The following is a 19,024-nucleotide window of genomic DNA, read 5'->3' as shown; positions in this document are numbered from 1 at the left end:
AGCCCTAGCAGGCCTACACTACAGGTGGCAGGGCGGTGGGAGGAAGCGGTCATTCCCGCGGTGGACTTGCAGCCGCTGCCCACCCGCGAGTAACTAACTGTACAATATATAGGGCACGCCCAGGACTGGGAACCCTCCGCCTCGGAGAGGGCGGTCCTGACGCCTCCAAGGGACCCCAGCGAGAGCCCCGCCTCCTGGCCCCGCCCCGCCCCTGGCCACGCCTCCTGGCACCGTCCCGCCCCCCCGCCTCTTGGCCCCGCCCCCTCCGGGCTTCCGTGTCTTCCTTCCGGGTCGCGCTGGGCCGGCCCGCCGCGGTGGTGCCGCAGCGCGGGAGATTGGGGGCCGCCCTCGCGCCCGGGCCTCCCCGCGCCGCCTGGTCGCTGGCGAAGCCCACGGCGCGCGCTCTCCCGGACCCTGCAGGGTACGGCCCTTTCTTTACTTCCCCCTCCTGCGGGTCTCCATTTTCTTCTTTCGCCGCTGGGGCTGGGCCTGGCCGGGCGGAGCGCCGCGCTTGGGGCGCCTGGGTGCGCTGCCGCGGTCCCCGCCCGTCCCCCCCCGCTGCCGCCCCCGCCGCGCCGGCGGGGCTGGTTTGGGACCCTGAGAACAGCCCGCGGCCCCGGGCGCTTCCCGTCTCACGAGGCTGCCCCAGGGCGTGAGCGTCGCCGCGGCGGGCGAGCGGGCAGGGCTGTTTACCCCGCGGCGTCTGCGGGCCCTGGGACTCGGCCCCTGGGAGCCTGCAGCCCGGGCCGCCGCCTGCGCGCCTGTGCTTGCTGCTGTGTGTGTGCTTGCTGGGCGTTCCTCTGGCGACCGATGGTGGTTGCCTGGCCAGGCCCCTGTCTTCACTCGGGACTGCCACGAGGTGCCCGCAGCAGCCTCGTGTCTGTGTCTAGGGGTGTCCCAGAGCGCAGGGATGGTGGACACCCTGCCTCCCTGTCAACGTGTTAGCAAGGGGCGCGCGGTGTTGGGTTTCCTGGATGGTTCCCCAGGTACTCCTTGCCACAGTGTGGGGGTGCGTTCACTAATTGAAATATACACATAATTAGAAAGGCAAGACCCTGTAAACAGGCAGTTGTGTGGCAGGGTCTGTGTCTGACTTTAAACCTTGGCGGCCTCATTTAACACCAGGCGTGGGGTCTTGCTTCTGGTCTGTTCCAGGACGCAAGCTGCCTTTACCAACCACTTCCTGGCGTACACGCCTAGGTTTCTTAAGTTCGGATCATAGGCACATTTTTCCCCCCCTTAAAGTTCACTTTATGCTTCTGTCGTCCGAGTTACATGTTGTATCTGTTGGTTGAGTAGAGGGAGATTTTCTGATACATCAGCGCTCCTATAGTCCTTTATTAGAAACTAGAGGCCTGGTGCACGAATTCATGCACCAGTGGGGTCCCTCGGGCCTGGCCAGCCATCATGGCCTATGGCAGGGGTGGGCAAACTTTTTGACTCCAGGGCCACAATGGGTTCTGAAACTGGACCAGAGGGCTGGAACAAAAGCATGGATGGAGTGTTTGTGTGAACTAATATAAATCCAAAGTAAACATCATTACATAAAAGGGTACGGTCTTTTTTTTTTTTAGTTTTATTCATTTCAAACTGGCCGTAGTTTGTCCACGGCTGGCCTATGGGGTGGGGGTGGGACAGGGAGGTTGGCTGTGGGAGTGCACTGACCACCAGGGGGCAGCTCCTGTGTTGGGCGTCTGCCCCCTAGTGGTCAGTGTGCATCATAGAGCAGTGATGGCGAACCTATGACATGCATGTCAGAGATGACACGTGAACTCATTTTTTTGGTTGATTTTTCTTTGTTAAATGGCATTTAAATATATAAAATAAATATTTAAAAAATATACATCTTTGTTTTACTATGGTTGCAAATATCAAAAAATTTCTATAGGTGACACGGTACCAGAGTTAAGTTAGGGTTTTTCAAAATGCTGACACGCTAAGCTCAAAAGGTTCGCCATCACTGTCATAGAGACTGGTTAACCGGTCGTTTGGTCGTAATGGTCCCTTTGGCTTCTTTATATATAGATTAAGTTGGGGGGTGGGAGGGACAATACTTACATTTCCAGTGGCAATGTGCATCACCTCATAGTAGGCACTCTAATTGTTCATTGAATTGGACTCTTCTTTCCACACCTCTTTTCTGAGTACCAAGTTTAAAAAGTTTTTTAACTGCTATCCCAAATTTTGGCTTTTCTTGAACCCTGTATTTTCATGCTCTTCCTTTTTGTTAGGATTTGAAAATGGGTTAATTTCTTTTTACTAATGCCATGATCCAGTAATGCGATCATAGCCCTCTGTATAATGGCATCTTAAAATGTTGCTAACTGGGTATCTTTTATTTCGAAATATGGTCAATTAACAAAAACTGCCCCTTCCTTCTTTTTTTGTGTTAGTTTCATTGCCTCCTCTTCTTACATAATCCATTTTAATTTCATGGTTCTAACTGATATCTTTAGACTGTTTGTTACGTAAATTGTGTATATCCGCCTCTGTTTTCTTCTAGCATTTTTTAATGGTCTTATTCTTCATGTTTAAATCTTTAATCTACTTCAACAATATTTAGGGTAAGAAAGAAAGTAAGTCTCTAATTCCCCCCCACACCCCTCAAAAAAAATTGTTAGCCAGTGACCCCATCATTATTTGTTGAATTCTATTTTTCCCAGCTGATAACAGATACTATATTTATCCTAGATCATAATCCTTCTTTATCCTTGGAACTTCTAAATTGTTCATTGATCTCTGACTTCCTTTGCTGGTACCATGCTGCTCTTATTACTCTGGCTTTATAATGTATTTTAATGTCTTGGGATTCAAACAATGTCTGGCATATTGTAGACACCACTAAATATTTTTGGAATGAGTGCATTTAACGGGGTAAGTTGATTTAACCCTTTCTGTGAAGTTTCTTGCCTATTCTTGAAATAATATTTTAGCTTGCTTTTCTTTGGTCAATTGAATCATTAACTGTTGTTAAATCCTTTCTCTTGTTAACGCAGAACTCTCCACATAGAGTTGCTCCTCGGAGTTGTACATGGAGAAGCATGTCTTTTGATTTGCACTGTGCATTATAAGCATTGTGTTTCTCTCCTCATCAGCTCTGACTCAGGACATTATGTACCTAGTTTCAGCAACTCTGAGGGATAAACTTCTATAGAGTGATCCTTGGAACAGCCCATGTCTATATGTATTTAACCGTCCCAGCTGGACATCTTCAATAAATAAATTTTCAATGGTTGCTATAATAGATACTTAGAAACTTTATGAGATCATAAAATAAATGTATACTTTTTAAAAAGTCAAAAATATGTACAGAAATAGCTAAAAGAGAAAGTAAATATGTTGTGTGTCCATCAGCCAGTAAATCCATTCCTTAGAGATTATTACCATTCATTTGTTCTTCTCCCAGACATTAGAAATAAATGTATATAAGTCTACATGTTTCATATAATTATAATTATAATTATAATTCCAGTTAGTAATAATTGATGACAATCTATGTTACTGCATGTAACACTCTTTTTAAACTTTTTTGGTATTTCATTGTAGGAATAACCCCCAAATTTTCATATATAACCAATTCCCTATTGATATTTAGCCAATTCCAAATTTATTTCTATTACAAACAAAACAACAGATATCGTTTTTGTATGTACATATGCACATTTGTTTATTTCTTTAGTGTAAATGTTTAAATATGAGATTGCTGGTTCAAAGGCTATTTTTAAATGTTGATAGATTGTTCCATGTTGCTCTTTAAAAGGGTGTTTTAAGAACAAATTTATGCAATTTATGAGAATGGTGCTGCTGCCATCTCATTGCCAAGAATGGTCAAGGCTGAGATTTTACTCTACGTGCAAGTTAACAATCTCATGGATGCTGGAAGAAGACATGAGACTCCTGGGTCAGAGACAATGCACAGAAATAAAAGTAGTCAGAGGATCATCATTTTCTTGTGCTGCTTCCTTGAGCCCTAATTAACACTTGGTGATGTGATGAGGGCCAGATGATTCTAGCACATGCAATAGATGAGGAGAGGAACCCCGTGCTTAGGGAATCTGAATCTTTCATAATAGGCTGCAAGTAAACCTGCCTAACCTTTGCCCTAGGTCCAAACATTATCATTATTATGCTGGAGAGTGAACAAACCTGCCGTCGCCTCCACAGGGAGACCTTTCTTTATCTCTGGGGGATATTTGCTGTAGAAACACCCTTAAAAACATAGTCTGGGACAAAGGCTCTCAGTGCCCCTGCTTAAAAACCAGTGAAGAATTGTCTCAGAATCATTGCTGCTAAGATGATACAATCATTTTTTTTTTCATTTTTGTAATTTTATGGATGAAAAATACTATTTTAGTACTGCTTTAATTGTGCATTTTTTTTGCTTATTGACAGAGTTGAATATCTGTAAATATTAGCCATTTGTATTACTTACCTGTTTATATTGTTTGCTTAGTTTTCTGTGGAAGTGTCCTTTTACTTACTGATTTGTAATAGATCTTTACGTGTAATGGCTATTAATGACTTGGTATATCATTTACTAGTATTTCTTATAGTATATTCTTTTAATGCTGTTTCTGGGAGCTTTTGCTGCATGGAAATCTTTACTATGTATATTGTCAGTTCTGCTATTTTCTGTATGGCCTCTGAATTTCCCCTGCAAGGTTATTAAAATATTCTTTGTATATATTCTTTCATTGGATATTTTGTATTACATATTTAGATTTGTTTTAAAAAATGGTTGCTATGATAATATTCTAAATTTACTTTTCTAAATGTCTGGGCATTTTTCTAAGACATTTTTGATAAGCCATCACCCTGTTGTTTTGATTTGACATATCCAGTATAACATACTACATCCTTATTATTTTCTCAAAACTGACAAATCAGTAAGCAAAGTGTTTGTCTCCTACAGTGAGTATGAATTTGATTGAATCCATCTTATAGATTACTATATGTAGTGGTTTGTTCTTAGTGGATTTTAATCTTACGAAATATGAAATGTCCTTTTTTGCCCTATTTAATGATTTTTGTCTTGGAGTCTACATTGTCTGATATTACTATTGCCATCTGTGTCAGTTTTGTGTATACCAGATAGATCTTTATTGCCCATATGTTGATTTTTAGTTTTTCTGTATTGTTTTGCTTTACTTGCCTCTCTTATACACGAAACATCATACAGCTGGACTTTCATTATCCTTTTAATCTTCTCTCCTCCCAATTTGAAAGTATGCCTTTATTTATTTATTTGCATTATTAAAATATCTGCTTTTAAAAAGATGATTATAGATTCACATGCAGTTATAAGAAATGGTACAGAAAGATCCTGTGTAGACCTCATCCAGTTTCCTCCAATGGTAACATCTTGCATAAAACTATAGCATATTATACCTAGGAAATTGATACAGATTCAATTGACAGACCATACTCGGATTTCATCAGGTTTATATGCACACATGTGTTTTGTTCTCAGCAATTTTATGTAGATCTTGTGACTCCCAAAGCCAAAACACAGAGCCATTCTATCCCAAGGACCCCTTGTGCAAAAGTGTTTATCTTTTAATAGGAGATTTTAACTTATTCATATTTACTTTCTTTCTCCCCTGCAAGTTTTCAAATCTAGAAGCGTGTATAATTGACTTTCTGTTACTCTCACATCTCCATTTAATAAGGTGAAACCTTGACTCCTTGGCTTCCCCCATTCTTGGCTCTATTGATTTTATTTCCTTTGTACATTACTTCTGTTTTTCTCTAACCATCCCTTTCAACTTTACCACTACTGTTTCAGCGATGATTTAGATTTAATTATAAGGTCACTGGTTACTTTTTATATTCTATCTTCCCCTTTTAAAATTATTTATTCAATCAGGGAAGTTACTACTTTTTTTTTTTACCTTCTCTTTGAACAATATGTGTATACTATTACTTATTGGATGGGTTCAAAGAAGGTCATACATTTGATTCTCACCTACTGTGCTTTGTTTTTTATTATTAAACTAGAGGCCCGATGCACAAAATTTGTGCAAGAGTAGGCCTTCCTTCCCTTGGCTGCCAGCAACTGCTCCCCTCTGGTACCCGGGACCCGGCCTTCCCTCACAGCCCCAGCTTCGTCCAGAAGGACATCCAGTCTAATTGGCATATTACACTTATTATTATTATAGATGTTTCCCCTTTTTTCTATATCAAGAACTTTTTTTTGCTTCATTTTTTGGTCTACATGTGCCTTATCTTGAAGAGTCACTGGTTTTATTTCTATGTTTATTTTAACGGTCTTTTGCTATCTACTCTGCCAGTCTTCAAAAAAAAAAACACAAACAACAACCAAAAAAAAACACAGAACAAATGTTTATTGACATGTACTAGGCCCTAAGGGTATAGTTATAATTAAGACACATTCTCTGAACTTGAGGAATTTATTGTCTGCTTGGATAGAAAATTACCTCGGCATATAGGGAATGATACACTACGTGCAAGAGCAATGAAAAAGTAGGTGATAGATAAGGTCTAAACCTGACTAAAGGATGGATAAGAGGGTGCCAGGCTGAGGAAGAGCAAGGGTCTTCCAGGGGAACCCAGCCTTAGTGGCAAAGCCTAAGTGCAGTCTGGTGGTTGCAGCAAGGGGGGGAGAAGACTGGTGCCAGGCAGGTGGAATGTGTGGTGTATCATTTTATCAGAAAGAGAGCCTTCCTTTAATGGTACCTTAATACACTTGAGAATGAGGAAGAAGACCCAAGAGGAGACTGAGAAGCAGTTATTTGACTGATGGAGGGAGATGTAAGAGCATGTGGTGCCATAGAAACCCAGAGAGGGGGCAGGCCTGCAAAGAGGGCTGGTTATGAGTGTCAGCTCTGCACAAATTCAACTCTGATCCACTCTTCTTGATCATTTCCTCAGTTTGCCCTTGTCTTGATTTCTAGACTTAACCAGAAAAGTCCTTTCCTCAACATAGTGTCTCTTGATCAGTTTCAGCAGTATACAGAAATACAATTAAGGTTCGGCCTGTTTTCTTGATTTGGTACCACATTATGCACTCTTACCGTTTGGTACTATGCTACAAGGCTGCCTGAATGCTCCTTTTATCTCTCACTTCATTGACATATCTCTGTGGGATATTTTGCAATAAGTATTGTGTTACGACTGCCTTCAATATATGACCCTGCCTTATTGCCTGTTTTTTTTTTTTATCTTTTTCTGTGTCTTTTCAATTTAAGTCGAGAATCCTCTTGGGTTTTCAACTTGTTTTCCAAGTTCCTTTATCACACTATGAACCTAGCCTTTGTGTGGCCCTGGCTCAAGTTCATTCCCATTGCCTCCTTTTGCTTATTTCATGAAAAGTCCTTTTCCTTCCTCCCTTTTTCTCTACCGACGCACAAGCCGTCTTCTCTGCAGTTGCTGCCATCCTGCTTCTCTCCGCCTCATCGACTCCCCATCTCACTTCAAATCTCAGTGGTAAACATATGTTCTCCCTTGTCTGTACCGCTTAATTTCTCTTTCCCACTGTTACTGCTTTCTCTGTAATGGTATTATTTAACTTTGGTAAGCAGTTTATAATATGAAAGACGTAGTTGAAAATAAAGCATTATAATAAAATCATGTCCTATAAAGCAAGTTGTTTCCCAGGGAGTGTGAAGGTCTCACGATACAGGTTAAATGGCTGTTGTTTTGTATTCCTTGATGATGTGAGTATAAAAGTTCATTGTGTTGCCGAGAAATTCGCACTTCATAACCATTGCAGATAAATGATTGGATTAAATAACTAATAAAATAAAGGTCTCCCTATTTTTAATTCAGACTTTTTGTTAAATGGAAAATGATATTTTTATATGTTGCAAGAGTCTTTAAAGAAGCATTTTGAATGAACTGAAAGAAAATGTCTCCCAAAGATACATTTTTATAAGTGTCCTTTTGGAAACATTTAGTTTACAGACTAATATTTACTATTTGCACCAGGTGGGAAAAATAATTTTGTTTTTAAATCCCATTCTCCTCACAAAATAAAATTATTGTATCTTGTGCATTGGTTTATTGCCCATTAGGATATTAATTGGTTATCGCAAATCACCTCCACTCCTTGGCAAAGGTCCAGACAGTACATGGACAGTTTGGACTTCTGCGTTGGTCGCTGCTGTCCACATGTGTCCCGAGACTATGGCTCTATCCCCCCTTTTCAGCTTCATTTCCCAGGGAAAAGTAGATCGAGTTATCCCTTCTCTTCCATATGTTCTACACCACCAAAACACTTTTATGTGTCATCTTAGTTGTTAGAAAGGAGTTTAGAATCAATGAAGGATGTTAATAACAATGGGTGTGCACATTTTTTCTATGCCTTGTTTATTTTTAAAAACAGATTTTTAATTTTATTAAATTTTTTGAATAGTGTTGCTGTTTGCTTTTTCATTTTTTTGGTTATTTTTAGCTTTATCTCACAAAAAGTTAACTCTAACGATTATTTATTATTGGAAAAAATAAAGCATTCATTTATATTTCTCTTGTACACTGAAGATATTTGAACATGTAATACATATATTTATAGTTTGTAACTCACCTTTATATATGTTGCCTCAATGTAAAATTTTATTTAACAGCCTTAAAATAACATTGCATATATGACACTTGCTGCTTTTGCTAGTATCCCATCTCTATAGTGGTAAAAGCTAGCTGGGAAACAGTTATAAAGTTTGTGGTTTGTATGTCAAATAGAATTTGACTTTCACAATTTGTCTCAATCTTTTCGTCAAGAATATGAACATTCACATGAATGATATCTAATTTGCAAATGTTTCTTTGGTTTTATAGAACTTTTACTTTCTGATAAATGCCATTTTATAAAGAGAGTGAAAAGAGCTTGGGTGAGCAATTTATAGGCTGTGGAGTAAGCAGTGATGTCCAAAGATTATACAGTCTAATGCATCCATCCACCTTGGCAGATGGTATTTCCTTCTCTTGAAGATTTCTAGGAATAAAGCATCCAGTCTCCCAAATTAGCTGACCAGTCAATTGAGTTGGATACTTATACATTGTTGTTTATTTCCTAAATTACATTTTTGTAATTTAAATTTATTTCATTACTTTTTTCTTTTTTTTAAATGCTCTAGAAATTTATGTACACTTCTAGAATGTTTTTCATATTCTAGTCTTTTTTAAAAAAAATATATTTTATTGATTTTTTACAGAGAGAAAGGGAGAGGGATAGAGAGTTAGAAACATCGATGAGAGAGGAACATCCATCAGCTGCCTCCTGCACACCCCCTACTAGGGATGTGCCCGCAACCAAAGTACATCCCTTGACCGGAATCGAACCTGGGACCCTTTGGTCCGCAGGCCGATGCTCTATCCACTGAGCTAAACCGGTTAGGGAACTTTTTTTTTTTCTTTTAAGAAAGAGAGTTACTGCCCTCACTGGTTTGGCTCAGTGGATAGAGCGTCGGCCTGCGGACCGAAGGGTACCAGATTCGATTCCGGTCAAGGGCATGTACCTTGGTTGCGGGCACATCCCCAGTAGGAGGTGTGCAGGAGGCAGCTGATCGATGTTTCTCTCTCATCGATGTTTCTAACTATCTCTCTCCCTTCCTCTCTGTAAAAAAATCAATAAAATATATTTTTTTTTTTAAAAAAGAAAGAGTTACTAAGTAACTTCTTTGGAAAATTATTCCTCTTAATTTACCTGGGGACTTATTTTGAAATAAAATATATATGGTAAAAGAAAGAGTTGTATCATTTCACATTTTGGTGTAAAAGATTTGATATTTGTGCAGTTGTAAAAAATTTTTTTTCTTGACAGATTTATACTTGTGGTAGGTGAGATGTTTGCATAAGCAAGTGATCTACTATGTAATTATTTTTTCCCACATTTATAACATGACCTGTTCTTCAGCACTGTAAATCTTTAGAAAGGGTTTAACCTCTGTCCTGTGTTGTGGAAGCATCCCTGCAAAGATGGTTCCCATCTGCCCCTAACAGGCCCTAAAGCATTACCGCGTCAGGACTACTTCTTTTTAAAGTTTTTGACTTGGGGATGGAGTATGGATTCTAAACCACGAAGGAAGTATGAACTTAGGTTCACACTGTGTGCATAGTACATGCCTAATAAGGGTCTGATTTTACTCTGGTGACTCTCCCCCATTTCCTAGGTTGATATCACATCTTGGGCTTCCTGGCCAGTGAGCTAAGTTTTCCTATTCCTGGTTTCATGGATAGGGTGATCTTGGCTGAGTTTTGGCTTTCCAAATGGCACCTGTGGCTTGAAATGCCATTTTTGTGTGTGTCAGAAAGTCTCCTTATAACCACTAAGGCCTTGTAATTGATGCCATGAGTCATATTAGCTTCAGCTCCTGCTTTCTGTCTTTGACTTTCTCTGTTTCTCACAACTGTGGATTTTCCTCACTTATTTCAAGCTCAGCTATTTATTTACTGTTTTACTTGTTACATTTTGTCAAGCATTTCACTGGGTTTGGGTATGGCTGGGATTGAGAAATAGAAGGATGCTGTTAGGTAATTTTAAATTATTTTAGACATAAATTCTTCGTGTGCTTATTACCTTTTCTGTCAACAAGTCAGATACTTTGTTTTTACTATGTGCTGAGTACTTTGAGAACTGAGGATCTTTGGCTAGATTCCCTCCTTCAAGAAATTTAGTTCTATGTAGACCCTTGTGGAACTAGGTTATATATCTGATACAAAGATGGTACCAGCAGATAGCAGAAAATAAACCTACTTATGTGTTTTATAAATTGTAATGTTTTATTATCTTAGCACTAAAGTTTTAAAAGGCTAGCACATTGTTCTACTAAAGAGACGTTAGTACATCCCTCTTCTTTTACTTAGAAGAAGTTAAGCTCCAGACTTTACAGGCACAAAAATCATGTTTGATTTCCTTGTTTGTGTAGATGAGAGGTTAACTACTCAATGTGAATGGGGTCAGGCCTGGGCTGTGAGCTGGTAGAGCTGGCCAGGAATAATGGCAGGTACGCAGAGAGCTCAGACCTCTTCTAAACGGGGTCCTCTTGATTGTTGAAAATTACAAACTAGTCAAATTTAAGAAAACACTATCTGATCCCAATAAAATGTCTGTTAGCATAGTTGGACTCATAAGCTCTGGGTTTACAATCTCTATTTAGAAAGGATTCATTATTATATTTTATATATTCTTTCATAAAATTAATAAGGTATATTAGTTATTCATAATAGTCCACAAATTCAGAAAAGTGTGACCTATTCAGTGTGAAAGTTCTATCTAACAAGTAGCTGTTTATCAATGATAAATCTTTTGGGATAGTTGACTTCCTAAGTTGAAAATTAAAATATTTTTTAAAATTCTTATCTTACAGGTAAAAGAATGTCACATGTCAACATTTGTACCTGAAGTCAACATGCCATTTTCAGGCTCCATGGATGAGTGCCAACTTTTGCATATCCTGTGACCTTTCTATCAGGGGGTGAGTGATTTTTAAGAGTGGCTGGCAACAAACCAGATGCCAGCCAGCCGTAGATCACCCTAACAAATAATGCTAAGAGTTATAAATTAAGCACTGTCTGGTGATCTGTGATGTGTAAGGCAGTTAATTTAGTTGGTCTGGATTAACTGTCAGCTCCAGAAAACTATATTCCCATAATGTGAGATCTGTACTCCGCATGTTTTGGCATGAATAATAATTAACAATAGGGAATCACTTGTTAAAAAGTGAAATTAAAAATGTCTACGATTTTTGGGATTTACAGCAGTATTTTAGTGGTTTACCATATACTTTAAATAATTTTAATTTTTAAAGTTTAAACTCAGTATTTCTTGAAGGATAGTTATAATTTTGTATAAAATGGGAGTTTTGAGATGATACATCTTCCATTGTTTTATAATATTAGTTTTACTTCTCATATAGCATAAAATTGTATCCATTTCAATTATTTAGATTTCTTAAAAATACATCAGATAGATTATACTAGAGATTCACATTTACAGTGAATTTTTTTTTCAGTTTCATTCTGGGAAATTATACTGGGTAAAAAGCCTGCTTATTACCTCATTTTTATGCACTTTTATGCTTATTTAAATTATTTTATCATGCCATTCGATTTTTTTAGAATATCCTTCAGAGAGTTTATGCATCTTATGGAAGACACCTGACCTTTTGAAGCTTCATAATTCACATCTGGATGTCACCAGTCTTCCCCATGTTAACAGTTCTGACCATGTTTTATTATCTATGCCTGCGGCGCCGAGCCAGGACAGCTGCGAGGGGAGAAATGATGAACAGCCATAGAGCCATAGAATCAAACAGCCGGACTTCCCCTCTGAATGCAGAGGTGGTCCAGTATGCCAAAGAAGTGGTGGATTTCAGTTCCCATTATGGAAGTGAAAATAGTATGTCCTATACCATGTGGAATTTGGCAGGTGACCCAAATGTATTCCCAAGTTCTGGTGACTACACTCAGACAGCTGTGTTTCGAACTTATGGAACATGGTGGGATCAGTGTCCCAGTGCTTCCTTGCCATTCAAGAGGACGCCGCCTAATTTTCAGAGCCAAGACTATGTGGAACTTACCTTTGAACAACAGGTGTATCCTACAGCTGTTCTTGTTCTGGAAACCTATCATCCTGGAGCGGTCATTAGAATCCTAGCTTGCTCTGCAAATCCCTATTCCCCAAGTCCACCGGCCGAAGTAAGGTAAGACTCATTTTGTAATGATCATGTCATATGGCTGAAAGGTGTTGGTTGTTTTAATGTTGCAGGGCTTGTTTTATTGGAAGCATTCTCTTATGTAATTTAAACAGATTTGATTTTTAAAATGTTCCTTAGTTTTATGATGGGAAAAGAAAGATCACATATATGAAGATTTAATACATTCTTCATACCCTTAACACCTCACATCATAATATTCAGAGATTGTGAAATTTGTGTGTCACAGAATTTACTGTTTACATAATTAATTTGCATAGCAGTGCCTCTTTATTTCTCTTTCTCTTGTTTTTGTAGTTCAGCCTGCTGGTTTTTTAACATAATTATTTGACTAGTATATTCACATGTTTCATTAACCTAAAAAGTGCATAATTTAAAAAAGTACCCTGTTCTCCATGAGCCTAGAACTCATCTCTCCCTCCATGAAAAAATACAAAAAATGTCACTTTTATCCACTTCCTTTGCATTTTTCCAGAGTTTATTTACATAAATATAAGCAAATACAAATATAGTCATATTTTCTTTATACACAAAAATAAGCACACTGTTCATATTGTTTTGTACCTTATTTCATTTAGTCGTACATATTGGATCTTTTTATAGAAGTGCAAAGAGTGCTTACTCATTCTTTTCTACAGTTGCAAGTAATGCACAATGTATGTGTACCCCACCTTGTTAACCACTCCCCTATTGATGAGCACTCAGTTGTTTCCATACTTTTGCTGTTATAAACTTTAAGACAGTATATAACCTTCTCATGAGTCACTTCACATGTGTGATAAATTCTCGGGATTGCTGGGCCAAGTTTCTCTGCATTTGTAATTTTAATATATAGTATCAACTCTACCTCCAAAGAGGCTCTACCTATTTATATTTCCAATAGCAATGTATGTGCATACATGTTTTGCCAAAGCCCCTCCTACAGAGTGTGTTAATACATTTTAATATTTTTGTCAATTTGGTAAGTAAAAAATGTTGTCTCATGTTCATTTTAAGTTAAAATTATTACCTGAGATTGAATATCTTCTCATGTTTAAGAACTGTTGATATTTCCTTTTACTTGAGCTATCCGATTATATTATTTGCCCATTTTTCTATTACTTGTTGATATTATTACTTTTTAGATCTTTATATCACTTTATTAATTTATTCATTAAATATTTGTGTGTCTACCATGTATTTAGCATTATGCTAGTTATTAGGGGAACAACAGAGAACAATATAGATAAAATCCCTCCCCTTGAGTTTATTCTAGCCCCAGAGCAGTTTGTTGGCACCTGTTAAATTGTAGGATCCCAGGTGCCAGTGGAGGAGTAAGGGGGGGCAGGGATCAGCTGCCACCTGTCATACTGCTTCTTTGGCTTCCCTGTTCCCTCAACTCCGAGGAACAACTCCCAGCCACCCAGGAAACAAAGGTAGAGCACAGCTCAACTCAAGCTGTAGACTGCTGGTATGATCTTTATTGTTCTTTTAGAACTGCCTTGATAATTCATTGTGAACAATATTACTAATGAACCAAATTATTATTTTTCTTTTTTTTGGTGGCACTAAATGTTTATTGTCTCTGGTCACAGATTTTACCCACTGCCAGCAGCCCTTTTCCTGTCCCTCGCCAGATCCCTTTCTACTACTCGTAGCACCCATCACAAACCTACTCCACTCCCTAAGGTTGGGTTGATGGGAGGGCATGCAGATGTCTATAGATGCCCAGCTCATAGCAGGAAGCCTCAGTGGTAGCAAAGCTGAGTGTTCTGAAGGAGGGCTTGTCACACATGATTTAGGGCAGGGACCAGCATGATGGCAGATGAGTACAGGACAGCTGAGCACATGGAGATCCCCTTTGGGGACCTGCAAGCTGTTTGGGAGGAATTTGAGGGTCATGGGTTCCCACCCCCACCCCATGAAAGTAGAAGCACAACAAAAGAAATACTGTTGACCTGCTATGCTGATCATCTGAAAAAAAAAGAAATACTGTTTTGTTTCTATTCTTCTGAAACACTAGTGGCATGGTGCATGAAATTCATGCACATTAAAAGGGAATTAATTAGAGGAAATATTTTAATATTTCTATTTGCCCTTTCTCTATAATAGGAGTGTCAGAGATGAAAGAAAATTAGTAAAATGTATATGAAAATCTCCCTCCTTTCACAGTCTGGGGCGTGCCATGGGACCTAGAGTCAAGTCCCTGCCCACCACCCACACGCGCTTTGAAATTGCATGAGACCCAGACCCAACCGACCCCACCCCTGCCAAGCCCCTCTGGGCAGGGGGCGCAGCCTCAAGCCCCCCCGGCCTGAGTTCTCCTATCAAGCCCCACTGGGCAGGGGGCACGGCCTGAGGTCTCCCAGCCTGGCACTAGGGCGGGGAGCACGGCCTGAGGTCTCCCAGCCCGGTGCCGGGGTGGGAGTTGTGGCCTGAGGTTTCCTGGCATGGTGCCAGGGCAGGGAGTGTTGCCTGAGGACCCCAAAAAGCCCCGTCGGGTGAGGGGCACAGCCTGAGGTCCCCCATCAAGCCCAGCTGGGTGGAAGGGCACGGCCTGAAGTCTCCTGGCCCAGGGTGGGGGTGTGGCCTGAGGTCCCCTGTCAAGCCCCACAGGATGGAAGGGCACAGCCTGAGGTCTCCTTGGCTGGCACCAGGGTGGAGGTGTGGCCTGAGGTCCCCCATCAAACCCTGCTGGGTGGAGCACAGCCTGAGGTCTCCCAGCCCGATGCGAGGGCGGGGGTTGTGGCCTGAGGTTTCCTGGCATGGTGCCAGGGCAGGGAGCATTGCCTGAGGTCTCCTGTTGAGCCCCGCTGGGTGAAAGGGCACAGCCTGAGGTCTCCTGGCCTAGTGCCAAGGCGGGGGGGGGGGGGGCGGGGGGGGGGGCCTGTGGTCTCCCATCAAACCCTGCTGGGCGGAGGGCATGGCCTGAGGTATCCTGGTCTGGCGCTGGGGCAGGGGGTGGGGGGGGGGGCTCAGCCTGAGGTCCCCTGTCAAGTCCCGCAGGGCAGGGGCATGGCCTGAGGTCCCTCGCTCCGGCCCGGCACCATGAAGCCTCAGGTCCTGTTGTTTGGTCATGACATTATGGCATCCCAGCTATTTTGCATATTCCTCTATTATATAGATAGATCTTATTCCCAAGGTGTAAACCTGGAGCACACATGCAGTTTAAATAAGAGGCTCCTTATAAACTTGAGGGGAAAAAATGACCCCCTTCAATCTCAAAAAAGAGTTCATATTACATATAGCATGTATTTTTAAAGGAACAAACTTTTAATTTTATCTTTAATGCAAATGTCAGAGGGTGATTGGTCATCTCTATAAACTGGCATCTTTGTGTGAATATGGGTGAGGTATGCAAAAAATCAATAATTGATAGTTCTCTATTTAACAAAGCAGCAATCCTATACTAATAAAAGACAAACATGCAAATTGACTGTACTTTTGCTACACCTTAAGCCATGCCCACCAGCCAATCAGAGCGACTATATGCAAATTAACCCAACCAAAATGGCGGCTGGCAGCCACAAAGCTGGAGCGAGCAGGAGGCTTGCTTGCTCCAGTGATGGAGGAAGCCAAGGTTTCCCGCCTGCCGTGGCCCGGCTCTGAGCTCCACTGAAAGCAACAAAGTTTTAATTATAGAAGGTAAACAAACCCCAGATACCTGCTTTCAGCCAGCCGTGGCCACGGAGCTGGAGCAAGCAGGAGTTGGGTTGCCCCTGGCGATGGACGAAGCCAAGTTTTCTGCAGGCCTCCACTAAAGGCAACAAAGTTTCAATTATAGAAGGTAAATAAATCCCAGAATAAAAAAAAAAAAAAAAAAAAAAGGAGAGGCTGGGAGCTTACGTCACCAGGTTGCCTTGGCCAGCCTGAAAACAGCCATCAGCCCCTCACCCAGACTGGCCAAACCTCCACTGGGGTGGACATCCTCTGAGGGGTTCCACACTGCAAGAGGGCATACACCTGGCTGAAGGAACCCCCTGAGTGCACAAATTTTTGTGCACTGGGCTTCTAGTATTTTTATAATTGAAATACAAAAATATGACAAAATCCTAGAGGACTCCCCATTACATCCAGAATAGGCTAGATTCCTCGGGGCAGTGTTTGGGGGCCCTAAAATCTAGGGCTAACCTGCTTTATAATCTGTAGCTGGCCACTGTGCCTGAAACCTCTATACTCTGGGAAAAGGCACAATTTCTCTGACTCACTGCCCTTATAAAAGCCATTCCTCCTTTTCTTGGGTATGTTCTCCTCACCCCATGTTGTCAGCTGGTGTTATGGGCTGAATGTTTGTGCCTGGGACCACAAAATCATGTGTTGAAACTCTAACCCCAATATAATGGTATTTGAAAGTGGGACCAAAAGAGATAATTAGGGTTGAATGCCTCCAAAGGATGGAACCTCATAATGGTATTAGTGACCTTGTAAGAAGAAGAGAGATCTTGCTCCCCCTCCACACTCATGCATCAAGGAAAGGCCACATGTGCATACAGCAAGAAGGCAGCTGTCTACAAGACAGGAAGAGAGGCCTCACCAAGAACTGAGTCAGCCCAGCTGGTGTTGCTAAGTGGTTAAGTGTCGACCTATGAACCAGGAGGTCACGGTTCTATTCATAGTCATGGCACATGCCTGGGTTGTGGGCTTGATCCCCAGTATGGGGCCCGCAGGAGGCAGCCGATCAATGATTCTCTCTCATTATTGATGTTTCTATCTCTCTCTCCCCCTACCTTCCTCTCTGAAATAAATATATGTATACTAGGGGCCCTGTGCATGAAATTCTTGCAGGGGGGGGGGCGTGTCTCCCAGTCCGGCCTGCACCCTCTCACAATCTGAGACCCCTCAGGGGATGTCCTGTGGATTGGGCCTAAACCGGCAGTCGGACATCTCTCTGACTATCCAGAACCTCTGGCTCCTAACCGTTTGCCTGCCTGATTGCCCCTAACTGTTGGGGTCCAACCCCAGCAGGTCCAGGAGTTCCCAAAGGTGTGGATGGAGTCGGCGAAGAAGGAATGATATGGAGACAGCATTCAGTTGATCAGCAGCCTAGCCAGGTTCTCTAGCCAGGTTCTAGCCAGGTTCTGTCCAAATTATTTTTTAAAAATCTTTGTTATTGAAAGTATTACATATGTCCCCTTTTTTCCCCTATTGGCCCCTTCTAGCTTGCTCCCACCTCCCACCCTAGACCTTCACCACACTATTGTCTGTGTCCATGGGTTATGCATATAAGCATACAAGTCCTTTGGTTGGTCTCTTCCCACCTACCCACCCACCCCTGCCTTCCCTCTGAGATTCGACAGTCTGAATCAAATTATTTTAAACACACAAAAAAACAGCATCTTTTAATGTACAGATTTTTTTTTTCTGAGAGGAAATAAAAGTACTTTGGGCAGAATCCTTTTTTATATAAGAATTGCTTTTATTGAACTCTGTCATTCTTTGCCTCTTTCCTACAAAGTTATCCACCTTTTTCTTAAACTGCTGACCAAATTTTGAGATAAAAGTCTATGAAACATGTAATGTCTTTCCTCTAATCTAACACTTTATGTCTGCATAGTTGATTGTATCAGCTATATTCTTGGTTTCTAGCTGAGAGCTCTAATGTGTGATAGTGACCAAAGTGACAGCTTTATTTACAGTGAAATCTAATGTACTTAACTCATTTTTAGCTTTATTCTACAGAAAATACCATTACATTTTAGGAGAGAAAGAATCTAACCAACATTTACTAGTGCAGAATAGAAAGGGGTCTTTTTAATTTTCCTGATTATGAAATCAGTAGATGTTTCATTGTTTAAAAAGCTTGTTAGGAAATACAAAAAAAAGAAAAGAAAATATACAGGGGGGAAAAACCACTTAACAGTCTTCTGCCTGGATTCGGTAGCTGTTCTCATTTTGGTGAATTTCTTTGGATAGTCAGAAACCTGGCTTGCTCTGCCAGTTCAGTCTGAGAACAAAACAGAGAGCCAGACAAATATGGCTTGTGTTCTTTTGAGTTTACAGGCCAGCATGGAAGAGGACCCTGAGATTATAGGGAACATGTGTTGGTGGAAGGAAGAGCCTCATTCATTGGGCTCAGGGAAGTTTCCACTGCGGCAGTGACTTTGAGACTGAGGGTTGAGGAGGCTTAAGTTTGGACAGGAAAGATGAAGAGAGAAGAGCACATGCAAAGGTGAAATCATGAGCTGAGATCTTGGTGTTTGAAGAAGTGAAAGTCCCAGAGTGTAGGAAATGAACTGTTGAAGGGTCACAAGCATGGAAGTGCCATTCTTAAGCTCTAGAGTAGTGACTTCCAGACTTTGGGATGTCATAGAGCGCTTGGGTCTAGTTTCCCAGAAGCAGACCTTGAGAAGACTATTCCTATGCAAATGATTTGT

At 41.1% G+C, this 19,024-nt stretch overlaps 1 protein-coding gene across 2 annotated transcripts in view; it reads left to right on the top strand.

The window, feature by feature from the left end:
* Positions 1-277: 277 nt before the first annotated feature.
* Positions 278-19,024, top strand: part of FBXL4 (F-box and leucine rich repeat protein 4) — a 65,455-nt gene continuing 46,708 nt past the window's right edge. The window contains exons 1-3 of one of the 2 annotated variants that reach the window (XM_081094092.1): positions 278-421; positions 11,325-11,432; positions 12,076-12,659. In XM_081094092.1, the coding sequence (XP_080950218.1) occupies positions 12,148-12,659 (512 nt within the window). In that variant the 5' untranslated portion in view covers positions 278-421; positions 11,325-11,432; positions 12,076-12,147. The remainder of the gene's footprint in view (positions 422-11,324; positions 11,433-12,075; positions 12,660-19,024) is intronic. The other variant, XM_081094093.1, reaches the window with a different exon arrangement.

Source organism: Myotis nattereri (assembly GCF_964212035.1).
Source record: "Myotis nattereri genome assembly, chromosome: 6".
NCBI classification, from domain to species: domain Eukaryota; kingdom Metazoa; phylum Chordata; class Mammalia; order Chiroptera; family Vespertilionidae; genus Myotis; species Myotis nattereri.
Note: the sequence above shows the minus strand (reverse complement) of the source record. Positions and strands in the feature narration are given on the sequence as shown.